Source organism: Copadichromis virginalis, linkage group LG13 (assembly GCF_057382275.1).
Source record: "Copadichromis virginalis isolate Kocher_CV1m ecotype Utaka linkage group LG13, C_Virginalis_male_GT1.1, whole genome shotgun sequence".
Lineage (NCBI taxonomy): Eukaryota > Metazoa > Chordata > Actinopteri > Cichliformes > Cichlidae > Copadichromis > Copadichromis virginalis.
The window spans coordinates 14,043,824-14,064,301 of NC_140630.1; the positions used below are offsets into that span (position 1 = coordinate 14,043,824).

A 20,478-nucleotide genomic window follows, 5' to 3' on the forward strand; every position below is an offset into this window, starting at 1 on the left:
CTAATGATCATTATTCAATGCATTCTCAATTGATCCACTCATTAGAGAGCTGAGGATGCGTCAAGGAGTTGATTGCCTTTTTCTTCCACATGAAAGCTTTCTAATTTAACGAAGGTCATCATGAGCCAAGAGTGGAAAACAAAAACGAGAATTTTTTAAGAAAAATTTATAAAACAAATGTCATCTTTTATTGTCTACATTTATTTTTACACCAGCACTTTGCTCACTGTGACATGTGAGTCTCAAGTGAAAAGAAACGTGTTTTTTACTGTAGTTTACTAATCGGGTGATTGTTACATTTTCAGCTTTTTCCACTAGACTTTACTGATAAAATGAAATGTTAATGTATTTATGTCCAGGGATCATTGTGCAACAGCGCGTATTCCACACAGAAGTGAGGAAAAACAGAAGCCTTACTCTGTGCAACCAAACTCAACGTGCTCATGAGCAAGGCACTGGATATTATGCTTCTATAGCAAAACTGCTCAGTCGTGATGATGGTAATGATTATGGCTTCTCTTGACAGCTCTCAGGTGTGAATGAGTTGAAACTGTGAAAACCGGTGTGAAGAGGAATGATGCAACAAAAAAAGGCACTTGACTCTAACAACATCTTAACACCTTAAATACACACAGACATACACACACACACTACTCTCTACACTCAGATGTCTCACGGCTTTGATAAAGTGTCATTTAAAATTCTTCCATTTTATCAGGCTCTTGTGCTTTCCAAATTACTGGAGAGAATTGCCATCAACATCACGCTTAGAGGCCATTCCTGAAATGCTTGAACTACTTTTCTCTTATTTTAACATAAATAGAAACACACCTTGAAAGACTGCTGGCTTCTGTGAGACAAGTGACAATCATAATCAAAATGCTAAACACACACACACACCCTCTATCCTTGTCTTTATGATGTTGTAGGGACACATGACCAGAACATGCATTGTGGGAACCACCCTTTCTGGTGGTTTTACAGCACTGAAAAATCGGGCGGTATCTCAGAAAGGACCTAAACCAAGTTTTCACTCCATGGATCAATCAGACAAAGTAGAGTTCCCACACCAGACACACACACACACACACACACACACACACACACACACACACACACACACACACACACACACACACACACACACAGTCCTTTCTCAGTCATTGACCTTTGATTTTTCTCTCACCAATTACATGGGAAACAGCTGAAGAGTTAAAATGTCACAGTTAATAGTTGTAATTTCCGCAAATAACAGTTGAGCATGACTATAGAAAAGTGTTTGCATGAGTAACTCATCTGCGTAAAACAGCAGTTCATGTGAGCAAAACTTTGATGGCACTTTAATTCACTCCATGCAACATCATGAGGCAGTAGTTTATTTTGAGCTGAAAGCCAATTAGTCCTTAAAGACAAGGAATGTGAAGGCAGGTCATTATATAAGATAAAGTGTAATTTTCAGTGACACAAACCAAAACACTGGTGATCACAGAAAAGGAGACTCTTCTGCTAAACTAAAGTGCTGGTTATTTAAAAATTCCTAATTTCACGAGAACATCTTTTTGTACTTGAATAAGTGTCTTGGAATTTCAATGTTTTCTTGCTTGAAAAGTGTCCACACACCTAATATTAATAAATTGGAATATTAATAACATATTACATTATGAAATTGTTATCAATGTGACATTGTAGTATAATACCTATAATACGTTGAGATGTCTCAGTGTCTAGTTGCATGGTGTTAAAGTGTTGAATTATAGTGTGTTTTAGTGCCCTCTTGTGATTAATGCCTTAACTTCAGCATGATGTATTATTTGTCTCACTCAGACGTCACTCCATCTCTCACGTATCATATATTTAATTACTTACCATCCACATTTGCCCTTTTATTTCCCCCAAAGTTGGTTTGACTCTGTCTGAATCTATGTGTATATATTTACACCGACAAAAATTTTTCAAACCCAAGAGTCATGTTTGTAGGTAAGCGTTTGGTGAGATTTTGTGGCCACATGGAATGACAGGATGTGTAGTTATTTGCAGCACTGTTTTGTTGCTTTAATAAATTATCCCACATAGCTGGCATCTATTTTATACTGATAATGTTTAGTTCTACAGTTAGGTCCATAAATTGTTGGACGAAGACAAATTATTGTAGTTTTGTCTCTGTATACCACCACAATGGATTTAAATGAAATAATCAAGATTGTTTAGTCTTATAAACTGTCCCCCATTTTCAGAGGCTCAAAAGTAATTGGACAAATGACTGGCAACAGTTTAATAGCCAGGTGAGGCCTCTTCCCTTTTTATTTCATGAAAAATGAAGCAGAAATATCTGAAGTTAATTCAAAGTGTTATATTTGTAATTCTAATTTGAATTTGCATTTTTATCAGGGCTTACGGTTTAAGAGATTCACTTTCAAGTAATGAAATATCAAGCCTGACTTTCTCCAGACCTGCTGGACCTTCTGACCAGCACAGACCAGTGCTATCAAAGTACACAATAGTCTTTATAATTATAAACATCCATTTCATTTGAGGATTATTCATAAATTGTATTGTTACAGGGGTAAATTATTTTCCATTAATCTTTGCAAACAATATTTGAAAGAGAAAACTCAATACTAGGACAGGTAATGTTTCTTTATACTGTATAAAATAGTACCATGATCCTATGATATTCAATAAAAGCATTTTAAGGCCTAAAAGAAGAGAAAGCTAAATTCAGTGTAGATTAATGTATTGGTTATTATTGTAACAGTGCATCAAAGCCACAATTTAAAAAATCAAAAAACAAATTCAATTATTTTTATTGTTATCTTATATCGAAGGCTCACAATATTCCAAAAGCAAATAAATATCTCAAACAAGAATTTTATCAGTGCTTGTGCTCCTTCAGGAGTTATTCCAGAGAAAGGCCTTGTTGTCCAGCAGACTGGCCAGTTTATGGTTGAAAGGCTGGTGAAAATTCCTGAGGATGTTCCTGGTAGCCGGAAGCATAGGACCAAGACTCCGGTCTTCCTCCCGCCGAGTGTTAGACATAGGCTGTTTGGTCAGTGCTGCCTCCACCTGCTGTGACAGAGGACCTACAAGAAAAGTAAAACAATGCATAATCAACCCGTGAAAATGGATTTTATTTCACTTACAAAGACAAAGTCACTCTGACTGATGTTTTTGTAGCTTTTTGGACACTTACCTACACTCAGAAAATCAAAAACTTTTTGGATTGTCTCTTTAAGGTTTGCTGCATAGTCCTCCAGTCGAAGAACAAGGATTTGTTCCTTACTGAAAACACTCAGCCAGTCCAGTAAGAAGACGATGTACATCCCCAGATTTAATCTCACCTGTGGGACAAAGGTGAGAAACAACAACAACAAATCAACATGACAAATCTGCTGTGGTGAGCCAGCTGCTGTTACAAAGGCCAAAAATAAAATCTGAATATGACCTGTTGATCTAAAGTCATTGAAATTAAAGGGGCACAGCTGCTCTTGCTTTTATTTTTTTTTTCCTTATTATCAACTAATTAATTGAAAGTTTTAAGTCAAAATTTGGGTCCTCCTGTAGATATCTAAAAAAAGACAAACAAAAAAAAAACAAAACACCAAATACATTATTTAAAAAACAGTTGAGCTTTTTATATGATAAAAGTATTTTATTTCTAACTGTTTAAATCATCAGTTAAAATTATGATGCTTAAGTGAAGAAATGCACACAGCGTAAATACTGATTTTTGGTTTTGTCCTTTGTCATGGGATTTACTAATATACTACATTATTGACATAGTAGTAGTATATCAAGCACTGATCTTAAATTCTTGACCACTTTAAAGTGCTCATTTTAGTCTATTACATACCGTTTGATACCTTTACGGTATGATTTCTATGTTTATACCAAATTTTGACATATAGATCTCTTAGAATGTGTAAGTAGTGTATTTTACATTAATAAACAGATGATTAATCATTAACTACTGTTTCGGAGAGCTCTTAAGAATGTCTCCTTCTTTCACAGAAATGTTGCATGGAAATGTGTTTGATTTTATACAGATCTGGCAAAGTGCATCAAAAGTCTCAATATTTCTCAAAACCATAACAACTGTTGTCAAACACAGATGAACTATGGAAAAAGCCAACAAGACCTTTTCTGGATAAATTAGATATTAACAGCAAGTAAACTAATGTGACCCACATGCATGGATTCGGTTATAGTGATTATTTAGTATAATTTTCTTCTTGAACCTAAATAATAACACGAAGCAAGACAGTATATTATTTAATCTAAATGCACAGACACTTTGAGTCCTCCAGAGGGCGCCACTATACAACATCACCTATTGTAGCTGTGATACTGGTCAAATCGAGTGCCACAGAGAGGCCTTTCTCTGTCATCTTCTCTTTCGTAAGAGAAGAGTCATGTAAATAAAGGATTAAGTTTGTTTTTCTGAACTTGCTGTTAGATCAGAGACACATTCTTTGGCTCACAGTGTTTTCAGGATGAACTGGCTTTTACTGTATTAAATCTTTCAAGATAACAGTGTTGTCATCTGTATGTTATCATAAAAAATGACCAACTGCCAGAGCTCATAACTCAGCTTATTCCCAAGAGAGTGCTGCATGATAGTTGTTTGCTTCACTTCAGCACAGCAACATCCATTTACAGTGTCAGGTGGATTCTCAAAGTACAAATGTTTCATCATTGAAAATGCTTATAAAAGGCTCCTAATATTCTTAAAAATGAGAAAATCATTTTAGCTCACTGGCATGTCGTTGAAGAGGCTGGTGTTGTAGGCGCAGGAACGCAGTGACCATTCAGAGACACAGGACTGAAACAACTGCACAGACTCTATGACCTTCTGATGAAAGTCCTCTGCAGACTTGTTGGCCGTCTTAAAATACAAGTAGTCAGAATAGAGCCTGGCAACAAAGTGAAATAAATCAGCTGGAAGCAGGAAAGCACATTTTTGCACAATTTGTGCAGTGGAAATTTTGATTGAAAACAAATATGTTCTGCAACAATGAAAAAACATAAGGGAGTCCCATAGAAGCAATCAGAAGTGTTAGAAATTGTTTATCTACAGAAATTCAAGTCTGTGTCTACACAGATGGATGTGGGTAAGAAATTCTTTCTACCTCTCTACTGGATCTCTGAGCATTATGATAATTTTGGCATCGGGTTGGACTGCATGGATAAAGTCCTGGGCCAGGAAGGGGGGCTCTGTCTCCTTGTCTGCATGAAGATAGCTCCAGGCTTGGTTGTCCCACATAGTGGATGCACTGGCTTCACCTGACAAGACAGTGACAGTCTCAGTATCATTCTGGGTAACAACAGTTGATTTAATACAGTTGTGCAGTCCTTTGGGTAAACTATAGCATAGAGAAGATTCCTATTAAGCAAAGCTGTGAAAAAGATTTTGCGTTCACTAGTTAACTGGGAACAGCAGCCTGATACAGTAAATGCATATGCTTGAGCTGCTTTGCAAGGGTACAGTTTTGTCTTTTTACATGTAAAAATGTGGAAATGCATGTGACTAAAACAGATGCTGGTAGTCCTGCTGTCTCTCACTACCAGGTTTGAAACCAGTTCCATTTTGAATCTCAACGTGCAACAGAATGACCTGCAAGAAATGTTCTCGTGACAGAGCCCCAAGTCATTTGGCTTTCTGTGTACACTTATAAATACACTGAGCTATCTGTTCTACATCGCAAAAAATATATATATCATGAATAATGCCGACATTGTGTCCTTCCAGCTCTTCTCTTGAGCACTGTAGTGCTTCTGAGACGAGAGCCATTTGCTGAAAATGATCATGGCCTGACGCTAAAGAAAAAGAAGAGAGAGAAAAAAACTCAATTGAATTATGGTCAGGATACAGTTGTTTGGCTGCTGAAAGCCCCTCAGAAGATACAAAATGAGAAATAAAAAGCCAAGACATTCTTCCATTTGATGCACAGTGACACTAACAATAGATCATAACCACTTGCACACACAAACACTTTCACATGTGTTCACCTGTTATGAGCTGGAGTGCACGGTGGTGTCCAGATGAATTTCCAGTGATTCCTTCTTGGATGCTGTGGGCTGCCAAGTCAAACAGATCCAGGTAATCTTCCACACGAAAACTTTCCTGGAAGCCATCTTTGAAACGGATATAACCTGCAACCCCATTTACACCAAAACATCACTTATGATGTATTTCTTTTTAGACTGCTTTGTAATCAAATTAAGAGAATGAAGTGTGTACACTTTAACCCTGGCAGGACAAACAAACTCCGGACTCTGAAACAGTACTGTTTTTCTTCTGTTTATGAATAAGCAATAATTTGACTCCATTTTGCACACTAGCTACATTTACATGACATACAATCAGCAAATAATGGTGACTTTATACAGATACACACTACAAGATTATTTTCCTAAAAACATTTAAAAGCTCCATTTTATTTATTATGTATTTAACTGTATAGAAGAAGAAAAAATCAAATTGATACTCTCCCCTTCAATTGCATGTCTCATTGAAAAAGCAGCCAAACACTGACAACAAAATCACTGCATACTGCAACTAATTCAGTAAGACTAACAAGATTTTTATTTGTAGACTCAAAAAGTACTTTTAGTGATGAAGATTATACAAACACTCTAAAAAATGTGTACTTTTTTAATGCTGGAAGAATGGGAATGAGCACAAGTTCAATCAGGTGAAAACAGACAGCGTAGGAAGCATAAATGGTAAAGTGAACACAGCAAACAGATCACCCATTTTTCATTTTCCTTAAAGCTGCTCTTCATACTTGTAAAGTCACTATTTGTTTGTTTAATCACGGACGGTTGTGTAAAATGTGGACAGTGGATGCGGTTGCTGGAACATGTGTCGTGACCATGATTTCCTGTGGTCTCCACTGGTTACCTTTCTAACCTCGCAGTGACCTCATAGCTTCAGGAAGTTACTTTCTGCAGTTAAGAGTTGTGTAACTTTCCATGCTGTACATTCAGTAAACAGTACACCGTGCTCTCTGTTCAGGGGAAAGGACTTCCCTAAATAAAATTCTTCCATGCAGAGCACACTACAGCCTCACCGAAGCAGACATCACTTCTTCCATCCATTAATATAGCTGTTAGTGCTACTGGGGAAAATGATGTAACTAAAACAAACTACTGAATATTATTATTTTTATGTAACATTAGCTACAGCAACATTTTTTATGGTTTGTAAACTCTTTTTCGAGCCTGACATTTTTTTCTGAGCTTCCAGTGAAGGTCAGTGATGAATGTGTCATCTTGTTTGTCATGTTGCAGGTAAGTGATGAACTCATGTTTAGTTGTTGCACAAACTAAACTTGTTTTGCTCGCTAAAGTTTGGAATTTTAAGATGACGCACACAAGGATCTGCACAACCACTATGAAAACTCTGCACACTCATTTTTGGGTTATACATAAGGAACAGAAGAAGTGAAAAATGGTAAATGCCCCTGAATGAGTTGCCCTCAAATGCAGCACAGAATGTGAGGTTGTATGTGTCAGACTAGTTATAGCCAGAGGAAATATTCTAGTTTTGGATGAAGAAATGTTTCTGCCTGGGTAGCGTGTGCAGCAGACGGGATAAATGGCATCTACCCTCCCATGGGAATAATCTGACACTTTGTGGACATTTTATTTCCAGGTCAGTTTTTCACATAAACTCTCACTGAGGCTTCACTTCTTAGTCACTTTAAACCAGTTGATTTAGTACCATCTGCTCGTGCTTTATCTACATTAAAGTATCTGTCATAATGATCGATTAAAGTATTACTTAAACTTGTGAGATTTACAAAAACAAGTCCAAAATGACATCCATTTCCTGATGACTTACCAAACCGTTTCCTGGTCCACCAGTGTGGCTCTTTCATTATGTTGAATTTGACTTCTGGATGAAGTAGCATTCTGTGAAACAAGTCGGTCGTGCCACACTTTGGTTGACCAATAATGTAGAAGTATGGCAGGCACCGCAGACGAAAGTCCTTCCCATCTTTGTGGTATAAATGCTTGTGGAAATTGGCCCTCAGGCGGTCACACACAGTCTTGAAGGACTTTGAGCGCAGTGTGAAGAGGTTCTTCCTGTACAGGTCATTGCCAGGTTTACTGGAGAACTCCTCGTACCAGCAAGGGCTCTTGATACCAGGCAAGAAACGGTGAGGAATCACTGAAAAAAGCTGGAGAGGAAGAGATACTCATCTGTCATTTTTGTATGATGCTGTTTTTGTAAAATCCTGTCCTCTGTATAGTTCGGTATCTGCATCTGTCAGTTATGTCATATATTTTGCACACCAGTGTTTACAAGTTGTTAATAGCCAGTAAAGAATATATGGCCGCGTGGAAAAATTCAGTTGTGTTTCCAAATGTTTGACACAAACTTCCCACTAACTGTTGCTCCTAATGACTCACTTGTAATGGTAGTAATAACTGTACATCTCAACAGCAACAACTGATGATGCTCTCTGCATAAATAGTGCAAAATTACGCACTGTAATGTGGAAATGTATGATGACACGCTAAACACAGGACATCTGCAAAAGCACGTAGTAAAAGTAGTCCATAGGCCCTTAGCAATGCTTTGTGAAACCATTCTTAGCAAACACCTGTCATTATGAGCTTCACCAAATAGGTATTTACTGCAGGGTTGACTGTAAGGTGCTTGTAAATTAACTGACACCTATAATTCATTTTTGCCAACAAATAAAAAAACACTTAAAAAATAAATTCAGTTATCACTTCTATGTTGTCTCTGTTTGTGACAATAGTCTGGAGCATTTACAGTGAAAGCTCTTGTTGTAAAATTCTGCAGCAAACTTACATGAGAGTCTGTGGCAATGACATCCTTCTCATCAGGCACTTTCCTGGGTGTGTACTCCTGTTTGATGAGCTTTACAAGCACTTTCACGTTTACTGGGTTCTTTTTAGAAGAAGCTCTTGTTGCTGTTGTGCTGGTCGGGATGGCTGCAGGTCTGAGCTGATATGGTGATGGAGTGAACAAAGGTCCTTTCTTATCCCACATTAGGACGTAAGAAGCCATAATGAAAAATGTCAACGTCAAGCCCAGGAGGAAGCTAACCACTTTGATTTTCGAGATGCGCTGTAGGTTCTTGAAAAACAGCATAGGAACATGTTTGATGTCCAGATTTTCAGCCACATTTGTGTCCCTGAAGTCCAAAAACGTCCGGACGGGCCGTTTTGCATAGTTTTCAGCAATGTGCAAGCTGTGAAGGTGGTTGTGGAGCCTTGGAGTGTTGCTCCCATTTTTGCAGTCTGATAGTGACATAGTGACCGAGAATCACAGCAGGCATGTAGAAATAGAAGCAAGGAAATTACTCTCTAAAAAAAGCTTTGTTTCACCCATAAGAATTTAGTGAAATTAAGCTGCAGGTCATCGCTTGTCTTCTTTTTTCCTACATGTGTCTGAGTCTTCAATGTGGCCTCCTGTAAAGCAGAAACAGTTGTTAAAACACAACACATGTCTTTTCAATCAAAGTGCAGCAGTGTGCTTTCCTTTGAAGTTATAGAGTGTCACCCAAACTAAGTGAACATTTTTAGCACTACGGGTCATTGTCACTCTCACACACCAGTATGTGAAATTCATCCTATTCTCCATTCTATAATAGGAGTCACCTCTAAAATGTTTGAGGTTAGCTGCTGCATGTGTGTGGTCTGCTATATGGAGATCTCCGGCTTGATGATTTGGGGTATAAAGCACATGCAAAGGCAAGCTCTTCTAGAAAATTTTCAAGGTCAGAATAATGGTAGCTCTGTAATTCAAAACTAAAAACACACGATTACTCTCTTCGAGCTAAAAGCCCACTCTGAGCTTTATTTCTTTAACCTATGAATGTTATTTTCAAGATTAACTTATTTTTACAGGGAAACCACATTAGGTATTGATACAGGTGGCCAAACAGTGCACACACTGTTTTCTTTTCCCACCACATGAATAATAAGAAAGTAAATTAGTAGATTATTTCAAGAATGTCGTACTGAAAAAAAATCCCAGCACTAAAGTGTAAAACATTATTAAAAGACTTTTTACTCTGACATGTCCTCAGCCAGTTACAGTTATTTTTCTTTTGTTGTTGACTTAAAAATCCCAGTAGAGCAAGGAATGAAATCCTGCACCAGTTCTAATGGATACAACTTCTTTTTTCCTTACTATGGAAAAGGGTCTGTTAAAATGCAACCACGCTAGCGATGCTATCTCAACCCGTTCACAAAATCCATTATAGTGAAACGTGATTATGCGTCAGTGCTTCAGTGCTTCAACCAAACAAGCAGTTCCAGTAATTAGATGACTTCAAGTGAAAGAGAAAGTCCCACCTGCTCATGACCGTTTACTTATTGTGCACTAACAAGTTACTGGAAGTCTGTCATATTATCTTGAGAGCAGGTTTCTCCTGTAACCTATTTCGTCTGTTACTGACGTCAGATTAACCCTTTATTTCCCGTGGGCCCGCTGGCGGGCCTATTTTAAAAGCACTAAATGACTATAACTCCATTACAGTTTGTGCTAGAGAAAAAATTCAAGCAGTTTTGGAAAGAAGAGAAGACGAGGGTTATAAGGTGTTCACAAGGTACTGCTGTCTGAAAACAGACAGAAAAAATCTGCTCTGTTTTGAGGCGAGCAACATGGCATAGATGAGATGGGTACATTGTGGTCATAAATCGATGTACATGGTCATGAACAATACTCAGGGTAGGCTGTGGTGTTTAAAAAATGTGCAGTTGGTACAATAATCCCCATAGTTTGCCAAGAAAATATGCTCCCCACAATTAAAACACCACCACCACCAGAAGCCTGAACACTTAATATGTTGACCAAATTTTGACTTCCATCCAAATGTCACAGAGGAAATCAAAACTCATCAGACCAAGCAACATTTTTTCATACTTTTACTGTCCAGTTTTGGTGAGTCTGGGTGAATTATAGCCTCAGTTTTCTAAGTGGCATCCAGTGTGCTAAATACACTGAGTTGTTGACATCTGATTAGCTGATAAGAATGCGTAACAAGCAGTTGAGCAGTTCTAACAAAGTGGACTGTGTGCGTACCGGCATACCCCAAATGCGAGTCAATTTATTCATTTCACTAGGATGATTTTATACTCATGCCTTTGGGATTACCTCAAACAATTTTTAATTGAAGCCTGGATTATAAACATGGCTGCACTCCTTTCAAAACCAGAGAGTCTAACGAATGATCATATCAAGTTACATTACGTAAAACCTAGAATTTACTCTTTCTGTAGCTTAACATCAAGGAATTTTCTGAAAATCATACTGCGATTCAGTGTTACCGCAATAGATGCACATCTGTTTAATGTTTATAGCCTTTCACTTGTCACTCTGCAACACTGATATAAATTGTGTAGTACTCACGTAAGGTCTGCAGCATGTTTGATAAATATGTGCACATGGAGCTTCAAAAATCCTAAACAATTCCCACAGACTTGCAGATTTCATAATGGGACCAACCTGATCCCTTGCAGACTTATCAGGAATGCATGTCGATATTTGTAAGCCTGCGTGGGCAGCTGCAGAGACTGAACTTATTTTTGATCCAACTAGAGTTGTGAGGGATAATTTAGTGAAATATCGGTGGATAAAGAAGGTATAATATCCATCATAATTAACAGTTCATGTTCTGAGTAAACATGGCTGTGTGTGATACTAATCTTTATTTCCTATATGCCATATATTCACATATATACAAGCTTTTTCATTCTTTTTAATGATCCATAATCATATTAATAAATTATTCCATTCCCCTATTTCTGTTTCTTCATGTTTTATTTCTACAAACCCAGGTAATTGTGATCTTTTCTGTTCTCTGCATCTATTTATCTATTTATCACCATTAAAGATTTATGCCTGGTTGGGCAAATTTCAAATTGTGGGAGAAGAGAGGGATTTGGAAATGTGACAGAGCATAAAGAGGACAGTGAAAGTCAAGGGTAAAGCACAGAGTGGAGGACGGAAGCAGCAGAGATGAGAAAAACAGCATGAGAACGTGCAGGAAAGACGGGTTTTAGATTCTTTGGTCTCAAAATCAATCAACCACGGGAAGCAATAAACACCACATGGGATTGACTGAGGTGAAACCCTACCATAAAAATCCTGAGAAACCAAAATAAAAACCTGCATTTATCATTGAGTTAGAAGCATTTGCTGTCCTAAGCATACAAAATGTTAAGATGGCTGTGCAAGAATATCAAAGTCAGAATGATTACTGCAACAGATTTTATTTTCTTTCTGTGGGTCTACATTTTTCAGGTCCTTTTGTGCCTATGTGGCTTTAAGCAACTCCCTGATGTTGATGAACAGAAAGTTGGATGAAATCTCTTCACCACTCACTGACATGGTTGAACTTCTAGCCTCTAGAATTAAGAGTCTCATCATTTTAATTTCGAGAGGGTTATTAAAAAGACTCTGGCTTGCAAACACAAGGGAAGCTCCATCATACAACTTAAATGAAATCTAAAGACAAACGGTTTGAATCTACACATTAAATTGGAAACCATAAGGGCCTTTCATTAACACAGATTCAACCCATGACTCTGGCACCGTAGCACCTTAGCTCACCCACTCAGGCAAAAGTCACAAAGTAAACACAAGAGGAAGTTTAAGTAGGAGTAGCTAAGCTTATGGCTCGTGCAGTCATATGCTGCCCATTCTCCTTTGGACAACACACAGCGGATATACAAATAAACCAGAAAGAGTTTTTATCAAACACACAACTATTGTTTAGAACTTTTAAACTGAAAGACAATTTAGCAAAAGTCAGACACAGATCAGATAGTGATGACAATTCAGATGCTGTTTTATGCTGCTTTCAGTCTGCTTTTCAATTTTTGTGAGAGAAGGGAAGAAGTTTCTGTCACGCTAGTCGAAGTATTTCATAATTCATGACTGAGGATAAAACTATAAATTTTAATGACGAACACTCGTTTTCGGTCTGGCTTTTTAGTGCCTATACTGTGTAGTGTGAACGTGGCTTAAAGCAACGGGTTTTTAACATCTCTTAAATACTAAGGCTTAGTTTCCCAGACGTGGATTAAGCCTTGTCTTAGACTAAAAACCTTTTTCAGTGGCGATCTTCATTTGATTTTTCTTTTGGTCTGTGACTAGGCTTAAATGTTCAGAACTGTTTAAGATTTTCCGACATGGGGAAAAGACCCTGAACCCGGAGATTAAGAGTAGAATCCTCTACCACGTGAGCTATACAGCTAAAATTATGTCCAACAGGTTGACTTCATAAAACCTGTTTCTCATATAAACTAAATATAGATGGAACCCTCTGGCCAATAAATCTATCTGGATTCATGAATCCAAATAGAATTTGCATGCAGTTGTAAACTATATAACCTCTGTTTTAAGCTAGAGTGCATACATGAGACTGCCAGGATGCACCTGTACTTAAAAATTTTACCATTAAAAGCAGAACATAAAATACATGTTACAACATATCAACCGTGGGAAGAGGAACTTGATCCTGCATTTCTGCTCGGACATCCTAGGGTTCTTTGCTCAGGAAGGAGTCAATCATCAAGAGTGGCTCCTTAGAATACTTGGCCATGCTAACTGGTAGAAAAGAGGGCTGATCCAGGATCATCTTTCATGAGATGCAGATGTTCAGTCCATCGCACATTTTGGACCAAATAAACATATTGCAACACGTACATGTGAGTTTTCTTACAGTGCACATTCCTTGACCCTGAAAGATTAATGGTAATGTTTTTAGTGAGTTCCTATTGGCCAATGGCAAACACAAGGAGTCATGTTGAAATGACTTAAGGAAAGGAAGTGCCACCGTTAAAACACACGCACACATAACCAAATACTCACAGAGAAAACTTCTTCCATTTTTAACACCTGTTATTCCTCTGACCCCATCTTCGGGTCAATATTGTCCTTGAGCTAATGTGGAAACTTCCATAAAATCTTCTGGGATTTCTTGAGCCTGATCATGTGAAAAGCATTTAATTTTTTTTATTTTTTTTATTTCTTTTATTTTTTTTCCTTTAATGCCAAAGATTAGGTCAAACATGTTGCAGTTAAACATATTTTTCTTGCAAATCACACACGACATTTCTGCTTATACAATCAAAGTTAGCACAGTTTTGTGAAACTAAATCTTATGTTACCCATTTCAATTAAAATGAAAAAAAAAATCCACCTTATGGTGGGGCTATAGTAAATCATCCCAGTCCATGTAGTCAATATGGTTTCTTCCTTTTCCGTCTGTCTGGAGTCTACTCACAAGTGTTACAGTGAAAATAAAATGTCCTCTGATTCTTAATGGCAATATGTTCAGTGGTGGCTTAGCCTATCAAGAGCTTGTGGCTGTAAAACGGACAAACAACGAGAGCTCATTATTTTTAATCAGCCCCAGCGGCACAGATTTAACAGATGTGTGTCAGATCTGGAATTTAACCTACTCCACTGATAAATATGAACAATGTCTACTGTCAAACAACAGGCCTACTCCACATATGTTATTTGTGTTCCCTCTGTTCTTTGGATCGAAAAAAAAAAAGTCATAGGCGGTGTCAAAGGTGGTGCACTCAAGCTTGATTGCATTTATGATATTTGGTGGTTCGTCATGCATCTGTTTGATTTGCTAACTGAAAATCTTGCTTGAGATGTTAAATTTATACATGGGAGCATGAGCCCTGCACACATACACGTTTGCAGTATGCATACTTCCTGCTTTTATGCTTACACAAAGGCACGCTCATTAGAACCTTCCTCAATGCCTTACACTCTTAATTTCTGTTTTTCTCTTTATCTCTAGTGTTCATGATAAAACGATAGGAATTAGACACAGTGATTACAAGCATCTCCGCAGAGTTCATCCAGTGAACAAAATGCTTTATGCTATGCAACTGTGGCACAGCTCTGTATAGCATTTCACATGACGAGTCTATGAAACGTGACTTCTGAAAACACCTTTGAGTGAATGCACTGTAACCAGAACATTATTCAGAGAGGGGACTTCCAAGAGTAAGTACTCAGTATACACGTACATTATCGCTTCTCCTGAAACATGTTTTAATCATGTCTTAATGTTTATAACTGTGTAAACACATCCTGATGTGATCCAGGGCATTCTGTGAGTGGGATTTGGCAGAATGCCAGCGCTAGGAAAGGGGAGGCACAAGGAAAACCTGATGCCACAAAAGGAAATAAGAAAGTCTCCCTGTTGATGGGGAAGTCAAACAAAGACAGATTGGATTCCAAACGGAGGTAATAATAAAACTTTCTCAATGTGGGTGAAAAAGAAATCAAAAAGTTAAAGCAATTTAAAGGAAAGAAAACAACAAATACTTATTTTCTGGGAGGTACTCATGTATCTATTTTTTTTTTCTCCTTTCAGAGGCCCTCGCAGTGAGATTACAAATAAAATCAGCAGGAAAAAGCACCCCGAGAGCGCAAATATCTCAGGAAACAGGCTTAATCTACTTCATAGAGCTGGACTAAGCCTCCCTTTCCTTTTTACTTCCCACTAAAAAAAACAACAACAACAACAACATTTTGTCTCTACAGGAATCTGACTCATAAGCCACACCCACTAGTACAGTCAAAAAGAAACCGTAACTAGAAAACAAGAATATGCTTATATAGACATTCTTGACATCTGGAGTCCAGATCTCAAGAGGGTCAGTGGATACATGCCACTATGTACATCTGCATGCATATGAATTTATAGTATCAACATATGATTTGCTTCAGTAAGACTTTAAAACCAATGTCATATCAATAGAAAACAGAGAACATCTGCATCACTACTGTTTAATAAGTGGAAGGGAAACATCTGAGGACCTGGGGTCAGCATGGGTGAGCTGTGACGCTGTAAGAAGCAGCAGTGATCACATGTGAAATCCTCCCTTTGCCTTTGCAAAGAAAGCCTGCAGGAAGTACAATAGATCAAAAAAGAACAAGTGAGGGTATAAGAGAACTAAAAAGCAAAAGGCTCAAGATTGTGGTGTGTTGAGGGACCCACTGAGTATTCACACTCTGCCACTGTGCTCGATCCATCATCCCAGTGACTGTTCTCTCATTTTTTTAAAAAACAGTGCCTTTTGTGCCACTGTGTTTGCTCGAGTGGCAAAGTTGTTGCAGTAATTATGACAAAGGCCATAGTTGGACCAATAAAACAGGGAACCTTAACGCAGGAAACTCTCATGTGCATTTCCTGTTTTAAAGTGATAATCTGCGCTGTTTCTTTTAAATCTTCCATAACATTAACCGCGAGTTAATTGCTGTAATTCACTCAGAATCACTGCAGCGGAAAGAAGATTGTTATTTCCACCTGCTGTAATTTATATTGTGCCATATGCCTCTGTTCTGAGTTACACATCCCCACCCTTCCATATGCACACATGGAAACTCCAGAGGTGGGAAGACCCACCACACACAATAAGAGTGGGCATCGGTGACAAAACGTTCAAAATCACTTAAATCGCTTTTCTTTCCCATTGTGATGCTTGATTTCAAGCTTCAGCAGGTTGACTTGACATATCTGCATCCCTAAATGCATTTATTTGCTGACATTTGATTGACTGATTAGGCCTAACCTTGGTTTTTATCATATATACATCAGATCATCTTACTGCCACACCCACTTTTTTCCAGTAGTTTCTCCATAGTAAACTTGTGCAATAACTTACAAGTAAGAATAACCACAGTATAACCAGACAGTTAAATCTGTGTTGAAGTATTCTTCCCATTGAATATTACTGCTGTTGCACAGCTTGCTCTATCAGTGGAGAGAAGAGACAGAAATTCTGTTCATTTCTCTGTTTGGTTATTGTCTTCTCCTTGAACCTGGCATGTCTCTTCTTGAGCGACTTCACCTTCAGCTGCCCACTACACTAATAATGAAAACAGTTAAAGAAAGAACTTGTCAGCAATGTTCTTTTATCAACTGAACTATTTTTGACTGGTTATGAAAACATCCATGCAAATCCCATTTGCACACAAATGGTGTGGATACAAGACATGCAGCAGCTTGACTGACCTAACCTGATTTCTATGAAAGATTTTTAGCCAACAGCTGTCCACATACTTGCTTGACTTAATATCTTTAAAGTTTGAACTCATCATTAACCCGTAAATCTGTCTCTTTTGACTTTAATTCATGTTTATAATGTCAGTAATAATAATTATATATTTAGAATAACTAATCACTTATTTGTCTGCTTCACTTGGAACACTGCCTAATATCACATTATAATGTTGTCATATGTTACAGAAAATATTTGTCTTGCCTAGTGACTCAGACTTGACTCAGGGCTACAGACAGTATGTGGATAATTAAATTTCCATTTTGTTTCCAAGCTGTTAATGGGTAAATCATAAAGCATGCAACTTTAACATAAAACTAAGAAGGAAATGTTGGAAATATTAGTTAATGTGTCTCAATTTACTTTAAAACAAACGTTATTTCAACAATTACAGTATATACTCTGGCTACTGTGTTCCTTAAACGCACTAGAATTCATTCAGTGTGTAAAACTTAAATTGATGAATTTTACCCGCTTTAAAATTGTGCTTCAATTGTCAAAAAAAAAAAAAAACCCTTTTAAAAAAACAACTCAAACACAGAGGGAAAAAATCAACTCCACCCAAGTGTAAATCTGTTTGCCACATCTGTATAAAGTATGATGTTCGCATAACAGATAATCAAACTAGAAAGACCAACAAATGGAAAAGAAAATATTAGAGTGAAAAACATCATCCATCAGGAAATTTACTCAACGCCAAGAGAGTGACAGGTGCAGATAAAGGTTTGACTACACTAAAGCATCCGTTCAAAACCAGCTTTCATGCTTGAAATAATAAAGTCAATCTTGGATTACTGAGGCTTGTTGTCATGACAGGTTAAAACAGCCAACTCCTGAAATAGAAGCTCTGAGATACCAAGATGCCAAAACACTTTAGTATCACGCAGTCCTCCCACATTCCCAATGTTCTGTTACAGAATCATTTTCTTCCATTTGAAGTGGACCCCTAGAGTCCAGTCTAAACAATCTGATATGGTACAGCTCGCTCGCTCGCTTTTCCTCTCCCCTCTCATACTTCTAGCATGACCTAAGCCTTCTACCGCTGGCCAAAAGAAGCATGGCATTGACATCCTAGCAGCTCTAGAAATTTGTTCCACAACTTCAGGGGGGCAACCTAAAACCTTCCTTCCTAGCAGACCATACAGAGTGCAGAGATAGGTGCAGCAGCCATAATGTGGTTTAGTTTGGGTGTGTGCAGTGTAATGAGGTGTAGAGATGTGCTACCTTTTACAAAAAAAAACACTAAATCTACATTCCCCTTCACTCACTTTCAGATTCAACTCTTTGTCCTTCCAATTAACAAAAAAAAAAATACAACTTTGGGTATTCCGACACTGCACAGAGAGCCCAGAGAGGCAGGTTTGTCCAAAGGTCACCTGCCTGTCAGGGCCTCTGCTATGCACCCCATGCATAGACTGTAACTGAGAGAAAAGACATAATGTCAAACAGCTACAGGGAGTGCACAAACATCTCACACAACATGAGCTCTCCAAACAAAAACACATTGTACAATTAACTTTGCATCATTTGCTGGATACATGAGATAAAGACTTATAATGAAAGGAATTTGCCAGGGGAACTCTCAGATAGTCCGATGTTGACGTAGAACCTTCTGGTTTTGCTTTGTAACAATAAACTGAATAATAATTACAAGACAAGGACATTAAGAGCATGTACACAGTTTATGTTAACCCTATCACACAGCCCAGTTTGTGATTCAGTCGGTGAATCACAAACTGGGCTAAAAGTCTTTTACCCCCAGAGACATGACACTGTGATGTTCTGCAGCTGTTCAGTGATGGAGATAAGGGGTTAGTAAGTTTTAAACATTGCAAAGGCAAAATTCCAGCAATTTCGGGGGAGGGGGGTTAAAGAAAGCATATGCAGTGCTCTTATGGCATATATCTTTTTTAACCTCCTAGGACCTGGCGTCCACATATTTGGACATCACATTTTGGGTTATTTAGACCAAAATACTCAATCTTGCTCTCCAAGGGCCTGATATCCACTTACGAGGACATTATACTGCAACTGTTCTGTCGAAATTTTAAATGAATATCTCATATGTGGCTCTCGTTTTTCTTAGAAACAAAAATTAGGTAAAACAAATATCAGGTAGTTCTTTGTTTTTACATTCATCAGGTCCCAATATGCCCAAATATCACAGAGAAATTAAAAATGCATGCCAAGGAAGAATTCCGGTCTTAGGAGGTTAAGGTTACACTTCAGCACAGGGGGGTACTGCACAGAGGAGGTGTCTATTAGAAGCTGTCAAGTTTTCGGACCATATTGTCTATCGTTTACTTGCATATATATCAAAAGGATTAATTAGATAAAGTACGCAATTATGCTTCAGTATAAGAAAAATAAACTTTTTAAAAATCTATAAATCAGCTTGGGAACCTTCTTAAATCATAGCAACAATATGACCAAATCCTTTTCCCGTCACTTTTCCTGTTATTGTGATTATCCCGCTGAATAAAGATACTCACGCTGGAGTTGAGTCGGTTTTATTCCAAGAGTCTCTTGTGCAGCCGCTTAAGAGCCACTGAGACCGCCACTTAAGGTAATCAAAGCGACTTGATGGGTATTTGTATTAAGCGTCAGGCGGGGTGGAGAACAGCACAGCAGATGAACCTAGGTATGAACGATGTCTTCATTTATAACAAACGCCGGCTCGGTTTCGTCGAAGAACCGCGGAAGTCTGGAGTCTCCATCCAACTGAGCTCTCCTGCGCGTATCACAGAAGAAGGGGTGGAAGAGAAAGGGGAGGTGCACGCAAGTAGCAGGAAACACCACCTCCAACACCAGCAGCAGATTCAGTCTTATCTGCGTTTCAACTTCTTCGAAGTGCTGTTGTGCTGCTGAGTGATATGACCGATAGGATATCAGCTAAAATAGATTGGCGTTTTCCTGCTGGTCGATTGGGGAGAAGGGGATTTTTTTTTTAAAGTAGAAGATAGTTCAGCTGTGAGTTAAAAGGGTGACCACTATGGATGCAGCGATTTTATCTATCTGTCTAATGGTTTAATTATAAAAGCTAGAGTTTAATCAAATAAGACTTAAGGAACTGCTCTCACTTAATACATTCACGGTCATTTTAAACGACCTTTTAATTCAGGCTGCAAATCTTTTGCGTGAATACCTTTGTTTCTGGCATTTGACAAGATATTACTAAGGTATTCATTCTTTATTGATAATCACGTTTATAATTTTGGTTGTTTTGTGTGTTTGTTTGTTTTTTTTACTCTTTACCTGTATTTAACCCGTGTACGGATTCTGACGTGTATCTGCTATTAATTTGTGCAGCTTATGATCGTACTGCTGTCCTTCTTGGCCGGGACGCTCTTGTAAAAGAGATTTTTCATCTCAAGTGTTGTTTTTTTCCTGGTTAACTAA

At 38.0% G+C, this 20,478-nt stretch overlaps 1 protein-coding gene across 1 annotated transcript; it reads right to left on the minus strand.

Annotated features, from left to right (window-relative positions):
- Positions 1 to 2,787: 2,787 nt before the first annotated feature.
- On the minus strand, positions 2,788 to 19,836 carry LOC146695348 (carbohydrate sulfotransferase 15-like). The gene is made up of 8 exons (XM_085477436.1): positions 19,572 to 19,836; positions 8,825 to 9,447; positions 7,844 to 8,183; positions 6,007 to 6,150; positions 5,127 to 5,280; positions 4,754 to 4,910; positions 3,191 to 3,338; positions 2,788 to 3,080 (listed from the first exon to the last, which is right to left on the minus strand). Exons 2-8 carry the CDS (start codon positions 9,287 to 9,289, stop codon positions 2,890 to 2,892), a joined length of 1,599 nt encoding a protein of 532 aa, XP_085333562.1. The 5' UTR covers positions 9,290 to 9,447; positions 19,572 to 19,836; the 3' UTR covers positions 2,788 to 2,889.
- Between the last annotated feature and the right edge of the window lie 642 nt (positions 19,837 to 20,478).

Excerpts from the sequence above, each read along its gene's own strand:
- LOC146695348 (XM_085477436.1), bottom strand. The coding sequence starts at position 9,289 with ATGTCACTATCAGACTGCAAAAATGGGAGCAACACTCCAAGGCTCCAC. Across the intron at positions 4,911-5,126 it reads CTCAGAGATCCAGTAGAGAG|GCTCTATTCTGACTACTTGT; the intron begins GTAGAAAGAATT and ends CTTTGTTGCCAG. Across the intron at positions 3,339-4,753 it reads GCCTCTTCAACGACATGCCA|GTGAGATTAAATCTGGGGAT; the intron begins GTGAGCTAAAAT and ends TTTGTCCCACAG.